At 32.9% G+C, this 20222-nt stretch overlaps 1 protein-coding gene across 6 annotated transcripts in view; it reads left to right on the top strand.

The window, feature by feature from the left end:
- Nucleotides 1-1368: 1368 nt before the first annotated feature.
- LOC132911260 (heterogeneous nuclear ribonucleoprotein 27C-like) overlaps nucleotides 1369-20222 on the top strand; it is a 30812-nt gene continuing 11958 nt past the window's right edge. For 2 of the 6 annotated variants that reach the window (XM_060967782.1, XM_060967783.1), the window contains exons 1-7: nucleotides 1370-1541; nucleotides 2640-2847; nucleotides 2957-3143; nucleotides 4997-5079; nucleotides 5583-5976; nucleotides 7336-7536; nucleotides 9446-9601. In XM_060967782.1, coding sequence (XP_060823765.1) covers nucleotides 1504-1541; nucleotides 2640-2847; nucleotides 2957-3143; nucleotides 4997-5079; nucleotides 5583-5976; nucleotides 7336-7536; nucleotides 9446-9601 — 1267 coding nt within the window. In that variant the 5' untranslated portion in view covers nucleotides 1370-1503. Of the gene's footprint in view, nucleotides 1542-2639; nucleotides 2848-2956; nucleotides 3144-4996; nucleotides 5080-5582; nucleotides 5977-7335; nucleotides 7537-9445; nucleotides 9602-10157; nucleotides 19035-20222 lie in introns of those variants that run through there. The other 4 variants (XM_060967784.1, XM_060967781.1, XM_060967785.1 and 1 more) reach the window with 4 other exon arrangements.

Below are 20222 nucleotides of genomic sequence, written 5' to 3'. Positions count from 1 at the left end.
TTTTGGTCGACAAATATGCTTTATTGTGTCCGGAGAAATGCGCGATCTTTAACGACGTGCAGGATGGAAAATAGGGTGAAAACGTATCTAGGCACACGTTTGAAAAAGTAACAGTATCGGCATAAGTCTTTAAATGTTCATGTTTCACACTCGGATGTTTAGAATCTGTTACTTCTATCCTCTAGTGAAATTTATTTGATCAGCTCCTTTCCAATGAACACGTGTTCTTTTTTCGTAATGACGTAACACTAGATACTTAAACAAAAATTCAAAGTAGAGATATACATTTTTAAAAATATCCAGAGGCTAACGATTGCTTTGATGATCGTTCGGTTCTGCTTGTTTTACATTGTCGCAGTTTATCAGATAAGAGATTCGACATGATGCAATGCAAATAATTCGTCCGAAAAGTAAGAAAAAAATGCATAAAATTATTTTTGCATTGCATCATATGTAAGTGTGATTTATATATTTAATTTGTTGTTTCTGGTATATATTTCGAACATGATGTTTGACTTTAAATTCAAGCAAAATGTGTTTAATTAGATCTCACATGCTAACGTAGGAGATTACATAGATTTTAATAAAACCATCGTTCTTCATGAAATTAATATTGGTGTAGACACTAATGCGTTGCACAATGTACGGTTTCTTATACATTATGCAATAACTAGAAGATTGCATTTTATGTAGGAAGGAAATTAGTATATTTTATCTGATAAAACTGTGAATTTGCGATAGATATACGATAGTTTGTGATGTAGATACATTTTTTCATGCGGACGGGCACGTTCTCACGATTAAAGAAAGAGGGTTCAATTTTCTCTGTATAATACGAAGCGTATCTTCAATGCGTTGGTAAGTTACAGTCGATTTAAAATTTCCCGCCAGTTGGAGGACAAAATGGCGGGAGCTGTGTGACGACAGATCGTTGAACCCAGAAGCACTACTGCATTCAACTGGTATATTTATTCCGACATATTTCCTATTTATTTATTATCAATATAAAAAAAAAATTTATTAATCATTCCATTAGTTGTTTATTTGCATATTGAATTCATCGAACTCGTATAATATTTTCTTCAGGATTGCAATAACCAAAACCTTACGAGACTTTAATCGGTACAAAATTTCGATTACAATTTGATTCCTTAATAAGAGAAATATCCATTAATTTTCATAAATGCGTGTCATTTATTTAGAAAAAAAATAATGTTAGTCAAAACGTGAATTATTTAAAGAAAATAAAATGTAGTTGGAATACTCATATTATAGAGGGGGTATTGCTTCGTACACACACCCCTGAGGCGCCAATGAATACGATTGCTGATTTGACTAGTTCATTAACGGAAGTGACGCGAGTCGCTTCGTTACGTTTACATTCTGTTCTCGACGTCGCGTTCATCGTAGGGAGCCATTAGCCTCGTCCGCGTTAAGCATCGTGCCATATTCCCATTCGCGCCCTAATACTAACAACATTCTCGTAGTTTTAAGTGAAATAGTATGAGAGTGAAGACCGAAATGGACGACGACGAAAAGGGGTAAGTTTGAATTGTGTATTAGCAGCCGTTTGAAGCTATATTTTATGCGAGAATTTTCGATCGACGCGTTCACGGGCTGTCGGGTTTATTGCGTGGGATCTCCATTTGCGTATTGCAGTTACTTTGTATTTCGCATTTCCTCACAATGTTTTCTTGATCTCGAGCTCAATTTCTTATCCGCACAACGTAAAACGTCATTAGCTATTTGTATATGATTTCCACGATACGCGAGGCCAACCTTCTTTCCCCATAGCAATAAGCGGCTGGGATATGTAGCATTTCGTGAGAGAGGAATAATTCGCCGATGCCGGTCTTGCTTAGTGTTCTTCTCGTGCACTATCCAGCACTCTTAGTCATTTAGATAGTACCGTTTTGGAGATATCGTTGATCATGAGTATGGCAGCTAAGGGATAATCGTGCATTTTCTATATATTATTTCGGTGTGAAAGTATGCTACTGCATCGTCGCTCATTACATCCTTTAGCTCTAGATTCTCTATTTTTATGCTCTATATCCTGAAAGATCGAAATATTCCAATACTCCCTCGCTATGTGACTTTCTTCGTGCATGCTTCACTAATAATGATTATTGTTAGATACGTGCTAATCCGTGTATTATATACCGATTTTTCCAAGAATTTTTATTATTGAGGAAAATTGCATCGTGGGATACGTTAATGTTATGAATTATTGTCGGAATGAATAAGTCACTGACAAATGGTTTTATAATACATATTATGTACTTTTATATATATATATATATATTATAATATAATATATATTATATGTATATATGTGTGTGTGTGTGTGTGTGTATTTATATATATATAAAATACGAAATGAATATATATGAAATGTAGATATCATTTTTTGTTTTCCATTATTTATTATATTAAATAACCTAGATATATTTCGTACAATATATTCCTCGAAATTTTTTTCGTTATATAACCTATTATAAAAATTGTATTCCAGTAGTTATTTTTTTCGAAATATTTGTTTATTCTTGTTAATTGTAACATGCATTGAATACATTGCTTTTTAGATTGTATTAATTATATGATTATATTAATAACTTTTTTTTAATTTTTTGCTATAGAAAGCTGTTTGTTGGTGGTTTGTCGTGGGAGACAACACAAGAAAATCTTCAGCGTTACTTTGGCCGTTATGGCGAAGTAATCGACTGCGTTGTTATGAAAAATAGTGAATCTGGACGCAGCCGTGGTTTTGGATTCGTAACATTTAGTGATCCAGCTAATGTTCCATTAGTTCTTCAGAATGGACCACATCAACTTGATGGGCGCACAGTTAGTATTAGTTTATTTAGTAAAATAAAAATAATATAGACATTTCAAAAGTTGATGTAATTTAATATAACAAATTTATTTATGCCTATTATTTATGTGTCTATGACAGATTGACCCGAAACCATGTAATCCACGTACTCAGCAAAAGCCGAAACGTAGTGGAGGCTTTCCAAAAGTTTTCCTTGGTGGCTTACCAAGTAACGTGACTGAAACTGATTTGAGGTCATTCTTTACCCGTTTTGGTAAAGTTATGGAGGTTGTTATAATGTATGATCAAGAAAAGAAGAAATCGAGAGGTGAGTACGATGTGATAATTATATGTATATATCTAAATTGGCATTGTTTGCAATGGTTTCCATTTATTATGTTAATGATATTTAATATATCACTTTATGTAATGATATTTTGCATTTATAAGAGAATTTCTTTTTTTAACACAATGGGAACCACGGTCAACAATGTACTTTATAAATATTTGGATATCATCATCTTGTTTATTATGTGTCCGAAAGTACAGTCAGAATTCTTGAAATAAGTTTTTTCCACTAACGTATTTTTGATATAATTTGATATGCACATTATAGTAATATAACAAAGCAAATATGTGCAGTATGAGTATGATATTTTATAAGGAATCAAAAATTCTGACTTGAATGCAGCACACCCATTACTTTAAATACAACATTAAAATTTTACCTAGTTTTAACATATAAAAAGACAAAAGAAAATAAGCGTAAACATTAAAGATAATAATTAATTAATATAAATTTGAGTAATATGATTTTGTACTCAAAGTCAGTTAATAATTTGTGGTCATTAAACTTCCTCTGCTTGATTACCCTTTTTTAAAGACCCTGCTCTTGCTTCCTTTAATAATTACGATTAATACATCCTGACTCACAGTCTTCTCAATTAATATTATTTGTTTTCAATACATATTTATAAAATATTTTAAGTACTTATATATAAAACTCAGTGCATTATGCATAGTTATTTACATAGTATTCTTATCCTACTTTGCTACTCTTAATAATTCGCCTTGTCTTACCTTAAAAAACGTTAAGATACTTTATGTTATATTAAATTACATTAAATATATATTGTGATTTTGGCTAAGTTCTATTAAGGATAGCTTAAGACTATCAGATTATTAAGTACATAAGTTAAAATGTACATAACTTAAGTCAAGTTAAGCTATTAGTAAGATATGCTGTAAATTCGATTTTTTATTACTATTACCCAGTTATTATTCATTAAATAATAAATGATTTAGTTATATTTATTCTTAATATCATATGTGTATACAAAATTACGTATAGCTTACAGTTTATAATAATTATATATTTATATAAAGTAGAATATTATTTATTTCAGTAGTCTTTTTACTTGGAAATTTTTTATCTTAATACTGATATTTTTATATTTTAATATGTAGTAACTGTTCAGTACTCAGATATAGGTATATTACTTCTTTATTCTTTATATATTCATTTTTGGTGGCTGCATTCAAGAAGTTAATAAATTTAGTGAGGACAACAAATAAACCTTTTTTTATGCATAATATCTTTTTAACAAGATATATTCCTTTACAATTGAGATGATATGCGTTTATTTAACAAGATTAGTAGATAATCTTATGTGTTGACAACTTAATCTCTAAGCAAAATATTTCCCTAATAATAAAAAAGAAAATTAGCATCGTTATAATCATTCAAAATATGTGAATATTTTTTGTGGCATTAAATCGGAATCTAAGAAGCTTCTTTAAATCAGCCATCATAAATTTACTAGATTAAGTATTTTAAGTTTATGAATATTCAAAATAAATACTATATGAATTTCTTCTGTACAATAAATATTTACAAAATTTTGAAGGATGCATGTTCCAATTGATACCAAAAAATTACTTGTAAAATACTATAAAAATATGTTTTTCTAAATCATACTCGTAATCATTATCATTAATATCATAAAGGATAATTGATGTAACGATCAATTTGTACAAATAAAATATGCAGAGAAGAATAAAATGTAATGCTAATGGTATGATGACAAAAATTCAGAAGGTTGGGATTATATATAAAGGAAATGTATTTGTTGTATAAATATATGGGGCACCTTTTGATATACTCTCACGTTTGGACGATAGGATTTGGCTTTCTCAGCTTCGAGGATGAAGATGCAGTGGACCGATGTGTAGCAGAGCATTTCGTCAACTTGAATGGAAAACAGGTATAGCATATCTACACACTAGTATATATTATATATCATTAGATTATTGTAATGTAAAATAATAATAAGTACGAATGTATGTGTTAATGATAATTTACTGTTATGTACCGCATAGTTTTACATAATCATGTTAGTTATAGTACTTATTTTATTTTACACAATTTTCTCATACTATGTTATTCTTAACTATTGTATGTTTAGTCCTTAATATATAAGTATCAATTTAAAAGAGTGAAAGGTCTAGAATATCGTATATATATATGCGTTATATGGCAAGTCAAAAATTAGAATATACTTTAGAATCGATGTAAGACTTGGCGAGTTCTAAAGGTTTAATCATATGCTCACAAAAGAGAAAGAAAAATAGAAATTAAGATATAAATAGGATTATTTATATTCGATCGAGGTTGAAATCCTATTTATCTCAAATTAATTTCAATCATAGAAGGTGGATAGTAAGAGTGTTGTGTTTCATGCAGATCGTCCCGATTTTTTGATTACAGGTTGAAATCAAACGTGCAGAACCACGAGATTCTTCTAGCAAAATGAATGACAGCCATCAAGGTCAATGGGGACCTCCTCAACAAGGTGGGCCTCCGATGGGAATGGCCGGGAATATGGGACCTATGGGTGGTCCAAATGGACAGATGGGTGGACCTATGATGGGAGGTCCAATGGGTCCACCAGGGAACATGATGCAACAGTATCAGGGTTGGGGTACCAGTCCTCAGACTGGAGGATATGCTGCTGGATACACTACTCAGTATAATTCTCAAGGTTGGGGTGCACCTCCTGGTCCTCCACAACAGCAACAAATTCCACCACCACCACATCATCAGTGGGGTAGCAGTTACAATGTGCAACCTGCAGCAGCTACTCAAGGGTATGGAAGCTATGGTAAGTTCTAATAAATTGACAATTCAATTTGTTCTTAAAAATAACAAAATATTTGATAAGTACCAATGTGATTTCATTTCTCATCACGTTGTGTATAATTGTTTTGAAGCAGTGTTAATTGTAATTCGTTATAATGGTAATATATATATAATAATATAAATGGTAATTGGAAAGTTTTGTCTTAAAATTCAGTTCGTAATTTAAGAATCATCTGATAATTTTATTTATATATTTTTCGGAAGGATAGTATACTATAAGGTCATAGTTATAAAGGTTAACAGTAACTTTGATCCTATCCTTACCCCTTCCATCCCTTTTGGAGATGTTAGGAAAAAATAAAGATGAGAAAGCAAATATTTTCAGTACACAATTAATTATCATTTCTTTGATATCCTCTGGAGGTTATTATGGAAAGAGAATACAATAGGACATCATAGATATTAAGTGTATATCGAAATTATGTCAATTCAGACTCATTTCTTACTTATTTTTTAACATACTCTTTAATATCATATGTTTATCAGTATTGTTACAAATTGCGTTTTTTGTTTAACCATATCGTGAGACCAGTAATTACATTTTATTTTTGCAGAATAATTTGGAATTAAAACATACAATGTTTTCTTCGTCGAGTCTGAATCAATACATTTTCTCGATAATGAATACTTCCGAGATATTGAACCTCATGATGTGTTATCTACTATGTTCATGCTTGCATTTCTTATAAAATAATTCAGTTCCTGAGAAACCGATGTTTACCATAGTTAAGCGTAAGAGATAAAACATTTACGATGCTTATACGTTTTAAATACATTCTTATCGCAGGATTATCTACCGAGGAAATCAAGCATGGACATTTTTAGGTCAGGTAACATTGAATGTTAAGGACACTAAAAGACATTCCATATATAAAACCGAACATTTGAGTGCCAAGATCAGCTAAGAACAACGAATACAACCTGTCTCTAAATTACATACTTTCTTATTTGTTACAATAAAATAATTTACCTGCTTTTGCGTAACAAAATTTGTAAACAGGACTGTCATCTTTTTCAACCTTTAATATACTGAGAACAATTGCAAAACTTCTCGATTGGTTGATACAGAATGTTCAATACTCTTCCAAGTAATAGTAACCCTTTCAATAATAAATCAATTACATTTTCTGTTCAGCTTTTTTAGTAATAATGTTCGAATATTTTTAAAAACCGTTAACGATGGTAATATTAATTTGGTAAGGATTTAAATGTCGTTTATTAGTACATACTTGGCACTAAAGTGATCGATAAAATTAATAAGAAAACGCTTTAGAGAGAACGGTGGTTGGTGACATGTGTTTTGTGTGATTGATAATCGCAGGTGGGCCGGCGGCCGCCGCTTCAGGGGGCTATGGGCCCACGGCGGGTACTGGCGGGGCTGCGGGGGGCGGGCCCGGGGGTTCTTGGAACTCCTGGAACATGGCACAAAACGGTCCTCCTCCTGGGACCCAGCCACCACCTCAGCCCCCTCAGCCTAACTCCTCGCAGCCCAACTCCAACTCGAACCCCTCTGGCCCGCAGGGTGAGTCTTCAAGCTCAGTCAAACAAACTCTGTCCTCTTACCACCCTTTCGCATACAGCTCCATTTTCACATAGTCGAGCCTGGCTATAAGATCTATTATTTCGTATTTCTTTTATCCTTCATTTTCTTTCTCTGTGTCTGTCTGCCTTTCTTACTATTTCAACTAAAAACACATTATTTTTCTTTTTTTTAATAAATTAGCTCATTAGAAAATCTTTATTATTGATCATATCCGGGTGTGTATGTATCCAGTATGATGTTCTCATAACGAATAAGCACGCGGCGAAGAGAGATATGGCATGATTATAATTTAGCGTGATATCGAGAGATATCACGTTTTGCTTATTAACAGTATTTTTTTACTGCGGAAATTATTCTATAGTTAAGTGTCCCCTTGGATCGTCCAAGAATGTAACATCCGTTTTTTTATAATGCCTTTTGTCTGTTAACGTATAATTCATTAATTGTAAATTGGCTTTCGGAGTTCGACAAGAGATGAGCTTTTCATGCATTGGGGAAGGAGAGGAAGTTCCTCGTTGGAGGAACGAGGACCGAAGAATTTAATTATGTTGTAAAATGAAAGTGAAGAAATTTATTTTTATTGAATAAAAATTTTCTCCCATTTATAAGATCCTCTACAGATCCTCGATTCCCATGTAAATGCACATTTCGTTAGTTTGCCTAATTATCCGGCAATTCTAGCATCTCTGCGCTTGTTTCCTTTTTTGCGTCCGGAATTGTTCGAGAGCATGTACTTTCGTTTGTACAGATTATAAATATGCGTAGTTTTTATGCAGATCGACTTAGGATTACGAAAATTGTAAATCATGTCATTTTATATATGTCTATTTTATTAGTGTGTATAATTAAAGGTAGAGAGCTATGCTTAGAATATCTGTTATGCTTATAATCGTTAGACAAAGTCCACTGGATAATCGTAGTAATGTAATCATCGGCATTTCGCATTTACTCACTCACATCACCCCTAATTTTGTATTTTTTAATTTTGAAGTGGATTATTCTTTGTCCTATGTAATTCAATACAAGTATTTTCTTTCTATTTTCATTGGTTGTTTTTTAATACCTCCCACGATTAGTAATTGGTCAGTGCTCTTTTAGTATTGGTATTGTTAGAGTAGATTAGGTATCTGGAAATAATTTTTTAAGTGTATTAGCGTTGTTTTTTCTGAGCTATTGTAATTGTCATTGTAAAAAGGAATATAAAAATGTGGAATTTTATAAAAAAAAAAGATCTTGCTATAATGTAGTATAGTGCAATCCTATTCTCGCTCCTTCCAGTTCCTCTAGAGTCTAGTAGAATTTGTCGAATTCAAGTCTTCGATTTTATTTCTTATTAAAATTTACATTGCATAGAATTTCTAGAATTTTATAACATAATAACAATTTACGTTTCCAATAGTAATAAACATCGATTCGTTTTTTAATCTGCCGAGATCAGTACAATTCTCTGCTTGTTTTGCATAATCAGTCTTTTACAAAGTCAACGCGTCCAAATGCATTTACATTTATTCGTAATTGTCCACGATGCTTTTTAATTGCACGTATTTATGTCTATTCTTTACACGTACTGATCTTAATTTATTTAATACAATAATAATCCCTTTATGTTAAACTTACTTTTTTATTTAAAATTGTTCATAAAAGAAAGCGAAATGAAATGAGAGAGATATATTTTCGATACTTTCATCCGATCGTTTGTAGTTCACGAACACTCTCATAATAAATTCTCTGTCGTAAAGTAATCGAATTATGTATCGGTGCCTCGGTTATTCCATGGGAAGTATCCAAAATGTATCTTTGTCGTGGGGAAAACTGTCTCACAGCTTATGAATAAACGAAACGAGGTAAGTGGGGAAGTTGGATAATACGATGAAAATCAATGTTCCAGGTGACATGTATTCGCGACAGACCACCGGTTCAGGTGCACCTGGGTCCAGTAGCAGTTCAGCGAAAACTCCGGATTATACTGGGTACTCTGCATATGGTAATTACGCTGACACCAGTTATCCTCAGCGTTCGTATCAAGGAGGAGAAAGCAACCAAGGTGGGTATGCCGCCAGCGCTCCTAAACCCCAGCAAGGCTTTGATTTCAAAGAGTGGCCCACCTCATGACCATTTTAATTGATCCGTGATGGAGAGATGCGCTGAATGGCTTGGCCTTGCTCGTGGGTTATTTCATATTACATTTTTAGAGAAACACAAAAACATACAATATTGCGCATTGATCGTGAGAATCTGTGCTCGAATTTTTGGACATTCTTTGGATCTATTTATATTTTATGGGTATACGAACAACAGATTTTATTTTGAACGCCACGGTGTTGGATTATTTTAAAAAGTTTTCGCGACTTTTATACTATATTTTCTAGAATTTATTGCGAATTACACGATCGCGTTTTCTACCGAAATATCGTACGCGAAATGGTTTATTTATCGCTTGTTTAAACTCTTTCGAGTATTTACGCAAATCGTTTAATTCAAAGAATGTCTTGATCAAGCCAGTATGTCGTTCGCGAGCGGTCGTATTTTCCAGTCCCCTCGATAATTTTGATGGAAGATAGTAATTTTCTGACATATCTTTTTCTGGTATTCGTATAAAGGAAAGTGGAGAAATGCATCTGCCGAGTTTATAAAACGGAAGCGCCAAGGAAAAGAGGGTGTTAGGTTCTAGAGATATTGATTTCATTGATCGCTCGCGACAACGGCCCATGATCTTATTGGGTTTCAAAGGTACTGTGGAAACAATTGAAACCGCACATTTAAAACAGATAAACAGAGAGGAATAAATAGCAAAAAAAGCAAGACGAATAAAATACCAGGACAAAGAATAAATGGACACCCATGGTGCAAGTAAATTTTTGTATGGCACTGGGATAGAGGGTAGGAAGCGGAACATAGAAGTATTATAAGAGTTAGATTGAATGGAATAAGTAAAATAAAGCAAATAAAATGAAAGCGAGTGTAAAGAATAAGGGAATGCTGAACATTAATTACTTACCAGCATTTGAGCGGGGGATGGATGAAATTTCGTTTTGAGAAATTTCTTCTCAGTGGATGGCACAAATTTCGATGCTCGTTCACCTTTTTGATACTTTTAGTGAACACTTCGGTAATTTGAAAATAAGAATAATTAAATAAAAGAAATACTATATTAAGGTCTCCAGTAGGAGGCCAACGAATGACTGGCACATTTGAGACACCCGTCCCTCCACGATCTCGTATTTATTAAAATAGATATGCTGGAACGAAGGAAAATGAAAACGTAACGAGTAATTAATGAAATAATTAAGTAAGGTGTTCACACAGGCTGACTTATAATCTAAACTACAGAGATAGTGTAAAATAAATAGATCCTTTTAATATGATGTACGTATATCTATAACATTATTGACAGCAGGCTGCAGTTTCCTTAAGCATGTTTTTTTTCTCCTTTCCTTTTTGTTTTTTTTTTTTATTTTGTTATTTTCATGTTGTATCTCTAATACTGTACAATATGTTAGTCATATTGATGTTTAGTTCCTTTTTCTGTTATTCTCCTTCACTTGTGACTTTTTCTAATCTAAATCTGGTCCTTTTCCGTTTCCATGTATCTGAAAAAAGTTTATTGTTTTTGGAGGGAAGAGGACGAGAAAGGAAGCGAAAAAAAAGATATCGAATTTTTTAATGAAGATTAAAAAAAAAAAAAAGAAAATTTGTATAATAAGAAATTCTGAATCGTTAGACATGTTTCTGTATGGTCGTATTGCATCAAATATGGAAACTAGTTTATTTTTTACCTCGGATTTATAATAGTTAATTATTAGGCACCTTTAAGACTACAATTATTGTTACTATTATTATTACTTCTATGATAATTATTACTATTATACTACTATTATCATTATGAACTATTTACAGCTATTTATCACTATTTACTGTTGCGACTGCTCCTACTGCAACCATTATGATTGCACTACTATACACGCTATTATTACTGTCTATGATAATTAACAAATATTGTACGATGATGCTTATAAGTGTTTAAATTTTAGATGATTAGATATGAAAGAGATCATGATATCTACTGGATGGAGGGAGGGGTATTTGTAATTTGTGCGGTGTACTCGGCGGGGGGCGTCGATCTGAAAAGTCTACCTGATTAAATATATGACTTAATTGTATTTACTCTGTAGGATTTACCATAGTTCTAAACAAGGAATATTTCGGAAGAATGCTCTCAAATGCTCATGTTTATTATTGAGCGAGTCGCGTTGTGTCTTACTTTGTCAATAAGAATTGCAAGTATTGCGCTAATGTAATTTTAAATTTTTTACGAGGTCAACACTATAATCAGTAGGTTACAATTAATAACGGATCAACAATTTGCGTAAGCTTCCTCACTATTGATCTCAATACGATTTAGCTTTTTCTTTCCCTTTATGGCATCTGTTCTTTCTCTCGTCAAATTGTTGTAACTTCAACTACTTCTTTTTTCGTTTCTACATTTTTTCTTTATTATTTCAGCTTGCCATATTTCTCGTAACACACAAATTCGTAATAAGCGGTGCGAATTTTTTTTTTTGTGTATGTCATTGATCGACTTTCAAATCAATTAACTCCTGTACTTATCCTCCGCATTGTCTATTTAAACTGCTCGTTACCATTTTCGGATTCGATACGTTTAATTAACAATATCGCGTAGCATCGTAGAAACAGAGATATGTAAAAGTCGATGGGATAATGAGAAAGCATTAACAAACGCGACTCGTGGAAACTTCTGGGATCAACGCAATAACACATTTACTGACTAAACTAAAGACAAGAAAAGACGAGTAGGGAGCTCAATCAAAGGAAAACCACCTTTTACACTAATTATTATGGTAATTACACGAAACACGTAAAACATAACCGTACTCTCAACAGATACACACGTAACACGTACACTTCTACGCGCATAAAGAAGTAAACTAATTAAACAGAGGCCACAAGTTATTGAACATCCAAATAATAGTAAATTAATAAGATGCTAAAAGTAGATAATGAAAAAAAAAATTAAAATGAAAGGGCGATGACTTTGTGGTTTTACTAAATAATACGTTATTTAATACCTACTTGAGAGGCAGAGAGCGAGAGAGGGAGAGAAAGATGAGAGAGAGACTGTGAGAGCAGCAAATTTAAATAGCGAGAGAGAGAGAGAAAGCTTTTATCTTTACGGCTGTTTTTTCAGAACTTATTTTATAAAGTAATATAATAAAGAAACGTAAATGAAAAAGCCACTAGTATATCGATTATGATTATAATTATTACTACTAACTATTGTATTCCTTACTATTATCGATTTTTAAAATAAAGTTAAAGCGTATAAATTTAAAGGATTTTTAAGTGTATGCAAAGCGTTAGGAGAAAGTGATCATAATAACATTTGATTTATAGACGTATTAACGATATAATTAATGTGTTTGCTGGAATCGGTAAGCCAGGTAAATTAATTTATATTATAATTAACGAGTCTCAGAGGGATGATTAAATTAATCTAGTACGAAGGGATGGGAAATGTGAGGGAGAAAAAAAAAGTAAATAATGACACAAAGTTAAATGGCTGCCTTGCCACACTTGTATATACATATATTTTAGGGTACGCTGGAAAAGTATAATATCGAGATAATAAGCGAAAGTGGTAGCAATGGATTTGAAAAAAAATACACACAAAATGATGACGAGAAAGCGGGACTATTCGAATAATTGACAATTAATAATTATAACAGATAATATATTTATATTTAACGCGATATTATTAGTATTTTTCAATACAGAAATAATGCATCTAATTAACGTAATAGGTAGCAAATAGGGAAAAATACTTTGATTCTAGCTGTTGTTACTATCTGTCGTAATTTCGTCATTTTTACGAATTACGACTTGCTCTCAGGGTTGTTACTGTCTTTTTTCCTCTTTTATCTTTTAGTCTTCTAACTTTTTCAATCACTTTTTTTATATTCTCCCTGTCTAAGATTTTACTTTCTATTAGAATCTTTGAAAATGATTGTATTTATATTTTTTTTAGGTCGGTATCTCATTTCTCTTCTCGTTCTTCCTTTTTTTCTTTTCTGTTAATTCTTTTGTGTTAAATAAATAGGCACTGAACTCAGTATTTGAAGGAAGCATTCTGAAATGTCTTTTTTTTTTTTTAAATCATTTTATGGGCGTTGTCATGCGGAAAAGCATGGTTTTTGCTGTAAAATATTTATTGTTGATTCGTAGGACTGAAACACTTTTTATTTCATATAGAGAAGTAATAATTGTACATTAAGGTTTAAGTAATGGGAGGGGGGAGAAAATCACATACAGCTAGATTTAATTCTTCGTTACTTTTAAGACATTACCAACAGGGAGAGTAAAAGAAACAAACAATTCAACTTTATAAACAATGTTAGATGTGTAATTTTTACAATTTTTACACTTTTGCATGTTTTAGTATTTTCCCTCTACTTTACCGAATCATTTACTATTTAAATAATCTTGCTGTCTGTTTCGCGTATTGAAATAATAAAATAATGTTTATTCATTTGTTCATGCATTTCATAAATTCGCTTAATCATTGTCTCTTCTATGTGTTTTTTTTTCTTGTTTTGTTTTTGCGAGGAATTTCTTAAAGATATATAATATATTTAGTTAATTCACCGTTTGCCTTAATTTAATTAGATAGTGCACGCATTCAATATTTTTAATATAACGAACTTAGTTTGCAAGGTAATTAAATAATAAAAAAGAAAAAGAGTTAAGCATTCAATATTTAAAGATGAGATACGATAAATATATTATAATTCCGGGGGCGTTACATGTCTGTTTTTAACGTTAACACATACTTGACGTCCCGCTCACTGAAGACTGGTCATTATAATTAAATGTTATACTTAAATAACTTACTATTCATATTGTAATTTATACAAGAAACAGTTTTTATCGATGAGTTTATCTTGTACTTTTAATGGATATTAATGTAATTAGTTGGTATCACAACGACGTATTGGCTATTGCATTTCTACACGCTTATTATTGTGTATTTCAATTGATTCTTCTAACACATTCGCATTTTTCCCCCTCTTGTTTGTTGGCTTAGTAGGCGAGAAAGAACAACGTCGAAATTCGATAATAGAGTACATATATTTGCCACGAATCAAAACGGCACGAAACTACGTGGGCATTTTTCCAAGTTGTAAGGAATAACGTTCGGGAAAGATCTGTTGGTCGCACGACAATGTATTTTTAACTTTCACGTTGAAATCATTTTAAACTATCATTCAAAGCACAAATTCCATCGATGATAGGTAATAACCAAAAAGAAAGTTAACCACTGCCTGAGCTTGTTCCTTGTCTATCATCGGTTTCGTTGCATGATCAGTTAACGGCCCCAGAATTTTGTAACTTTTCGAGCTGTTGCCAATTGTATCTTAATCATTGTGAGGCACAAAGAAAAGCAACAGAGAACAGAACAAATGAAACGTCGATTAAAGTTGAAAATTGTTTAACACTCAGTTGATCGCGTTCGAATGAAACGATAAGAGAAAGCTAGGAAAGGGAAGAATGGGGGAGTTGTCGTTGGTGTAGCATTCAGGTAGTGCAATGATTTCGGTATTACACGAAAACGTAGGCAGAATACACGCGATTTCAGAGAGGAAGGAAAAACGAAAAACGAAATAGAACAAAATTAAATAATAAGGAAGGGAATGCGTGTCATATATGTATATGCATATATAGACGTACATTACACTGTTAGAGACACACGAGTACACTGGTACACACCATGAATATTCTAAATTACGTTTACAGTAGATGCAGTTAAGGTATTAAATTCTAATTCTGCAAAGTGATTTTCTGCGCGCCTGTTAGGACGACGTAATTGTTGTCGAAAAAAAGAAACTAATTAATAATAATAATAATAATAATAAAAAGAGAAAATTGTATAGTAGCGAAGGGAAAACGTAGAAAATTAAAGGAAAAACAAAAATATTGAGGACACTTCAAGTTTTACAATAAGAGAGAGACAGATAGAGAGAAAAATTCTAAATGTACTACGTTTATGTTAAGTACCCTGCTATAAGCGTGAAAGAAAGAAACTTTATATCGACGCATAGATGGTGTATAGGCGAACCGTTTAACGACACGTTGTGTGCGCAAGAAAAATCGACACGTGTACACACACTCATCGACACACATGTTCACACACCACTCCACACTACTACATTAAAATGCTTCACATTCTGAGACTAAGGGCTTTGGGAGGGAGAGAATTTGAAAAAGAAAAAAAAGGGGGAGGAAAACATTTCTAGAGATTCTTAACGAAACCGTGAGTGCATTAGCGGATTGGAGAAACGATCGAATAGGAACGACTAAATAATAATAAGACTTGTTTCTTCCTGAAATGTTACTCGAGAGCCACTAACCGCAAAAGAAAAATTCAGCATGAACGAAAAGTAGAAAAAGCAACAAACAAAAGCAGACACACAATTAAACAATAAAGAAAACGGGAGAAAAACGAAATTGATATATCTTTATTTCGCTGGAGAAAAATGAAACAAACGAGAAATGATTATCCGCTTTAGTGAATGGAATTCCTACAGTTTGGAATGCTTTGTCTCGCATTGAACGTACGAGAATCGATCGATCTACTTTTATCATATTTTAGTGTGAAGTATAAGATAAAATAAACGTAAAGAAATGAAATAAAGTCGACGATGACGATTGTAACGATAATAAATGAAATTGTTAACTGTAATAACATGACCTGTATACTTGTAACTTTTAGCATTATATTGGTAAGATCGTGCCCCCCTGTACGAGACAAACGATTAGAATATTTATAGTGGAACGATAGATAAATGTGAAACGACGACGAAGAAAAATAAGGAAATATGATTAAATGAAAATGATATATGTTAGTAAGATTACGGTCGCATCGGCTGCCAGTCGAGAAAAGTAAACGGCCTAGCCGATGTGACTATGAAACGGCGAAAAAGTAATACGTATCCATGTTCATCATGTTTTACCTCAGATTTAAGGATACATTTAAGGATCTTTACGCTCGCACGCTTTCTGTCCATCTCATTCCCAGTGACCTAGGCTAGAAAACTCTCTGTACCGAATGGGGTGCTCGACTTTTCAATCGTGTTAGACGAATAACACGCTGTCAAGAATTTCAAACAAAAATTTCCTTAGCTAGAGAAAATTGCTCGTGAATTTCTTTTTTCGGGATATATGTATTCATAATCCACACGAAGTCGAACACTCCATTATCAGCACAGTAGCAGTAAAAAAGAAATATATATATATATATACACATATATATATATACACACACACCAGGCCAAAGCGCATTGTCTCTACCTTTAAGAATTCTCTTAAGGAAGAGTCTAAGAAATTAGAGTTGTAGAATCAAGAAAGAGAGACGAAAGAAGTAAAAAAAAAAAAAGGAAAACAGGATAGGATAAAGAGAGAGAGGAAGGAAAGGAATAATTATGTAGGAGGAGTAAGCACGAGAAAAAGAAATTAAGAGCGAAGAATATTACAGATTGAGAGAGAGCGAGAGAGAGAGAGCGAGAGAAGATTTTTTGTCGCGGTGAACATTATAATATTATGCGCGTTTACTGATAATAACGATTTAATGAACGATGATTGATTATTATTATTAATTACTATTATTACACATAATACAGAGAGCGGAGATGTTGAGAGAGAACACATGTTTACATACTATTCTGTATATATACACGTATATATACAATTTTTTATATATATGTATATATATTCCAAATATATATGTATATATACATATATATGATATATATATATTATTCATTGCAACATATATGTATGTACACGCACTCGTATGTCTGCTCGTGTAAATGTATATCTTTAAAAAAAGCAGGACAAAATATATCGATATAGGGGCGTACGTATTTCTTTTTTAAAAAAATTATGTACATTTTGCATGCACGGCCATTCGTGCACGCGTAATGTCGACATATTAACGTCTATGTATACCACATATATACACTTCTATACACACTACAATTTTCTTCGATCTGTTTTATTTTTCTTTTTTTTGTTTTGATTCTACTCTCGAGGGAAAATGGCTGTATAAAAAGAAAGAATAAATCACGTGGAGGGAGGGTGGGAAAAATCATTGGGAAAAAAAAAAGGAAATTTAACGGTTGATATTCAGACATTGTAATTCGGAACGAAAAAAGAACAGATGAGATAAGTAAAGACGTTATTAGTCTTAATTAGCTGTGAATAAAGAAAACGAAAGGGGAAGGTAATGGACAGAGAGAGAGAGAGAGAATGAGAAGAACCGTGTTCGGTAGGGAGAGTGCGAGAGAAAAGTGTAAGATTGTGTGTGAAAGAGAGAGAGAGACAGAGGGTAAATTAATTAGTCTTTAATTAAATAGGGAGAAAAGGGTAGTAAATTCCATTCAACACATTTTTTTTGAAGCATGTATTACGTCTCGATAAAAACAAATATTTTTATCTTTCTTTTTTTTCTGTACAGATACATTTAATCGATTTGCGGATTGCCGTGTTAACGATAGTTTTTAGCTTTTAGTTAATTCGATAACTCAACTATTTCTTGGAGACTGAACGTAGTCTTTATCTTCCTAAACGATATTTAACGGTGGTGTACGCATGGTTCGATCGATAATGTCAAGTTGGGTGGTGAGTTATTCAGCCGAGTCGTATTATTCGATTTGTTTTCGTTGTGCTAACGAGACACGATAACAATTCACATTCAAATGTTTCAAATGTATAGTGCTTGAAAACAGCGTATATATGTGTATGTATACATGCGCAACATTGTCTATGAAACATGTGGGAGTCATTAATTTCGCATGCGTAGCACAGAAGTCGACAAAGAAAATTGGGTAAATACTACATAAATATATAGAGAGGTGTGTGGGTTTGTTATTACGATTCGCTATTTTTAAATTGCTGCTACTTTTATTATTGTCATTACTGTCACTCCATAGTAGTTATTTACTTATGTAGTGGTTGTTGCTAATGCTATTATCACTCTTCTACTTTCCTCACAACTAAGATTATCGCTATTCACTTTTGCAAATATCGCTTTTCCTTTTTTCATATTTTAATCTAACTGTTTCCTAGTTTTCTTGCTCTACTGTCCTTTTTCGTCAGGGTTACATGATTTTATGTGTTAAAACTACAATAGAATATCAATGGTCGTATCTAGCAACAAAAGTTCATAAGGTCGACTATGTAAAAATATAAAGATCAGATATGCATCTTGTTGGTCGTCACATTTACATTCTCGTCCGATTCGTATGATCGTCACGTTCGTCTGAACGTGTACCATTTACTTTCCGAAACGACGTGATAAGTTGAAAGATAAGAGTAGATATAAATCATGTTAATAGGTCGAATTGTTAGCAGACAATGGAACGATCCGTAAATTTCTTTTTTTCTTTTTTTTTCTTTTTTTTTTTTTGGAAAATAAAATGATAAAAAGAGGACAAACCGGGAGAAAGGGAGAGAGAGAAAGAGTGAGAGAGTGAGAGAGTGAGAGAATGAGATTTTTGGTATCAGAATAAAAGCTGCTAGCAATTTCTGTAATCTACTACCGTTTGGATACAATTTACTCGCAGGCATCATCTTTTTAGAATACTTTTAGAGATAATGAAAAAAGAAACAAACGAAAATGGAACGCAAGAGGGATACTCAGATGTTTTTTAATCGTTCTTAAGGATTTGTCGAATAACATATACCTCATTGTAATTAATGAACCGTGATTTTCAACGAGGCGCCAGCTGCTTCTTTTTTATTCCTGGAGTTCCTAAACGTGTCGGTCCTTTCGTAATAAGTCCTTCGCTCGTTAGCTGATATCGCAGGCAGCCAGGCCGTCGATTTTCGTCGACCATTACGTTACGTGTTACATACAATTAAATGGTATTATTCCACTAAAGATGTAAATTACTAACCGCTAAGGAATTAACGTGTTACGAGATTTTTCACACTATAGTTAAGCATATTCACGCAGCACACAGAGACATGCACGTCCGCATTCATTCAACGCCTCTTTCTACGATACTTCCGCGATCGTGAGTTACTAGACAAATCAAAAGAAATAATCGAGTAGCCTGTAGAAATTTTGTACAGTCGAACGTTTGTTCAGTCCATAAATTAACGCTTAACATCAGTCTCTCAGATCACGTATATAATCGTAACGATAGGTCAGTTTTCTTTCCCGTTTTCTCTTTATATTTTCTCAAAATAACAACCAAGTCCGAGAGATGGATGTTACGGGTTAAAGAAAAGAAGAAATCTCGACGTTTCAGACTGAAACTCTCTAAGCGGTTAAGAATAGTTATTACTCTCGCCTTGATTTTCACGCATTATTTGCAGAACCGGCGAAGAGAGATGCTATGGTAGCTCACGATTAGACCGTTCAATTTTAAGTAAGTCAGCCTCTAAGCAATTCGGGACCCGAAAGAGACGTTTTTCGATTAAGTACTAGTTAATTATAATACGTAATTAATTCCTAGGGATATCGTGATCAGGCAGAAGTACAACGTAAAAAAACGACTGAATCGAATGGATTATAAAAAGTTGGATGCAGAATGCGGGGATTACGTATGACTGAGGGGGGTGGGGTGGAGAGTAGAATTTTTCGATAA

This window comes from Bombus pascuorum, chromosome 10, assembly GCF_905332965.1.
Source record: "Bombus pascuorum chromosome 10, iyBomPasc1.1, whole genome shotgun sequence".
In the NCBI taxonomy this organism is placed as follows: Eukaryota; Metazoa; Arthropoda; class Insecta; order Hymenoptera; family Apidae; genus Bombus; species Bombus pascuorum.
This window is presented reverse-complemented; position numbering and strand designations above follow the sequence as displayed.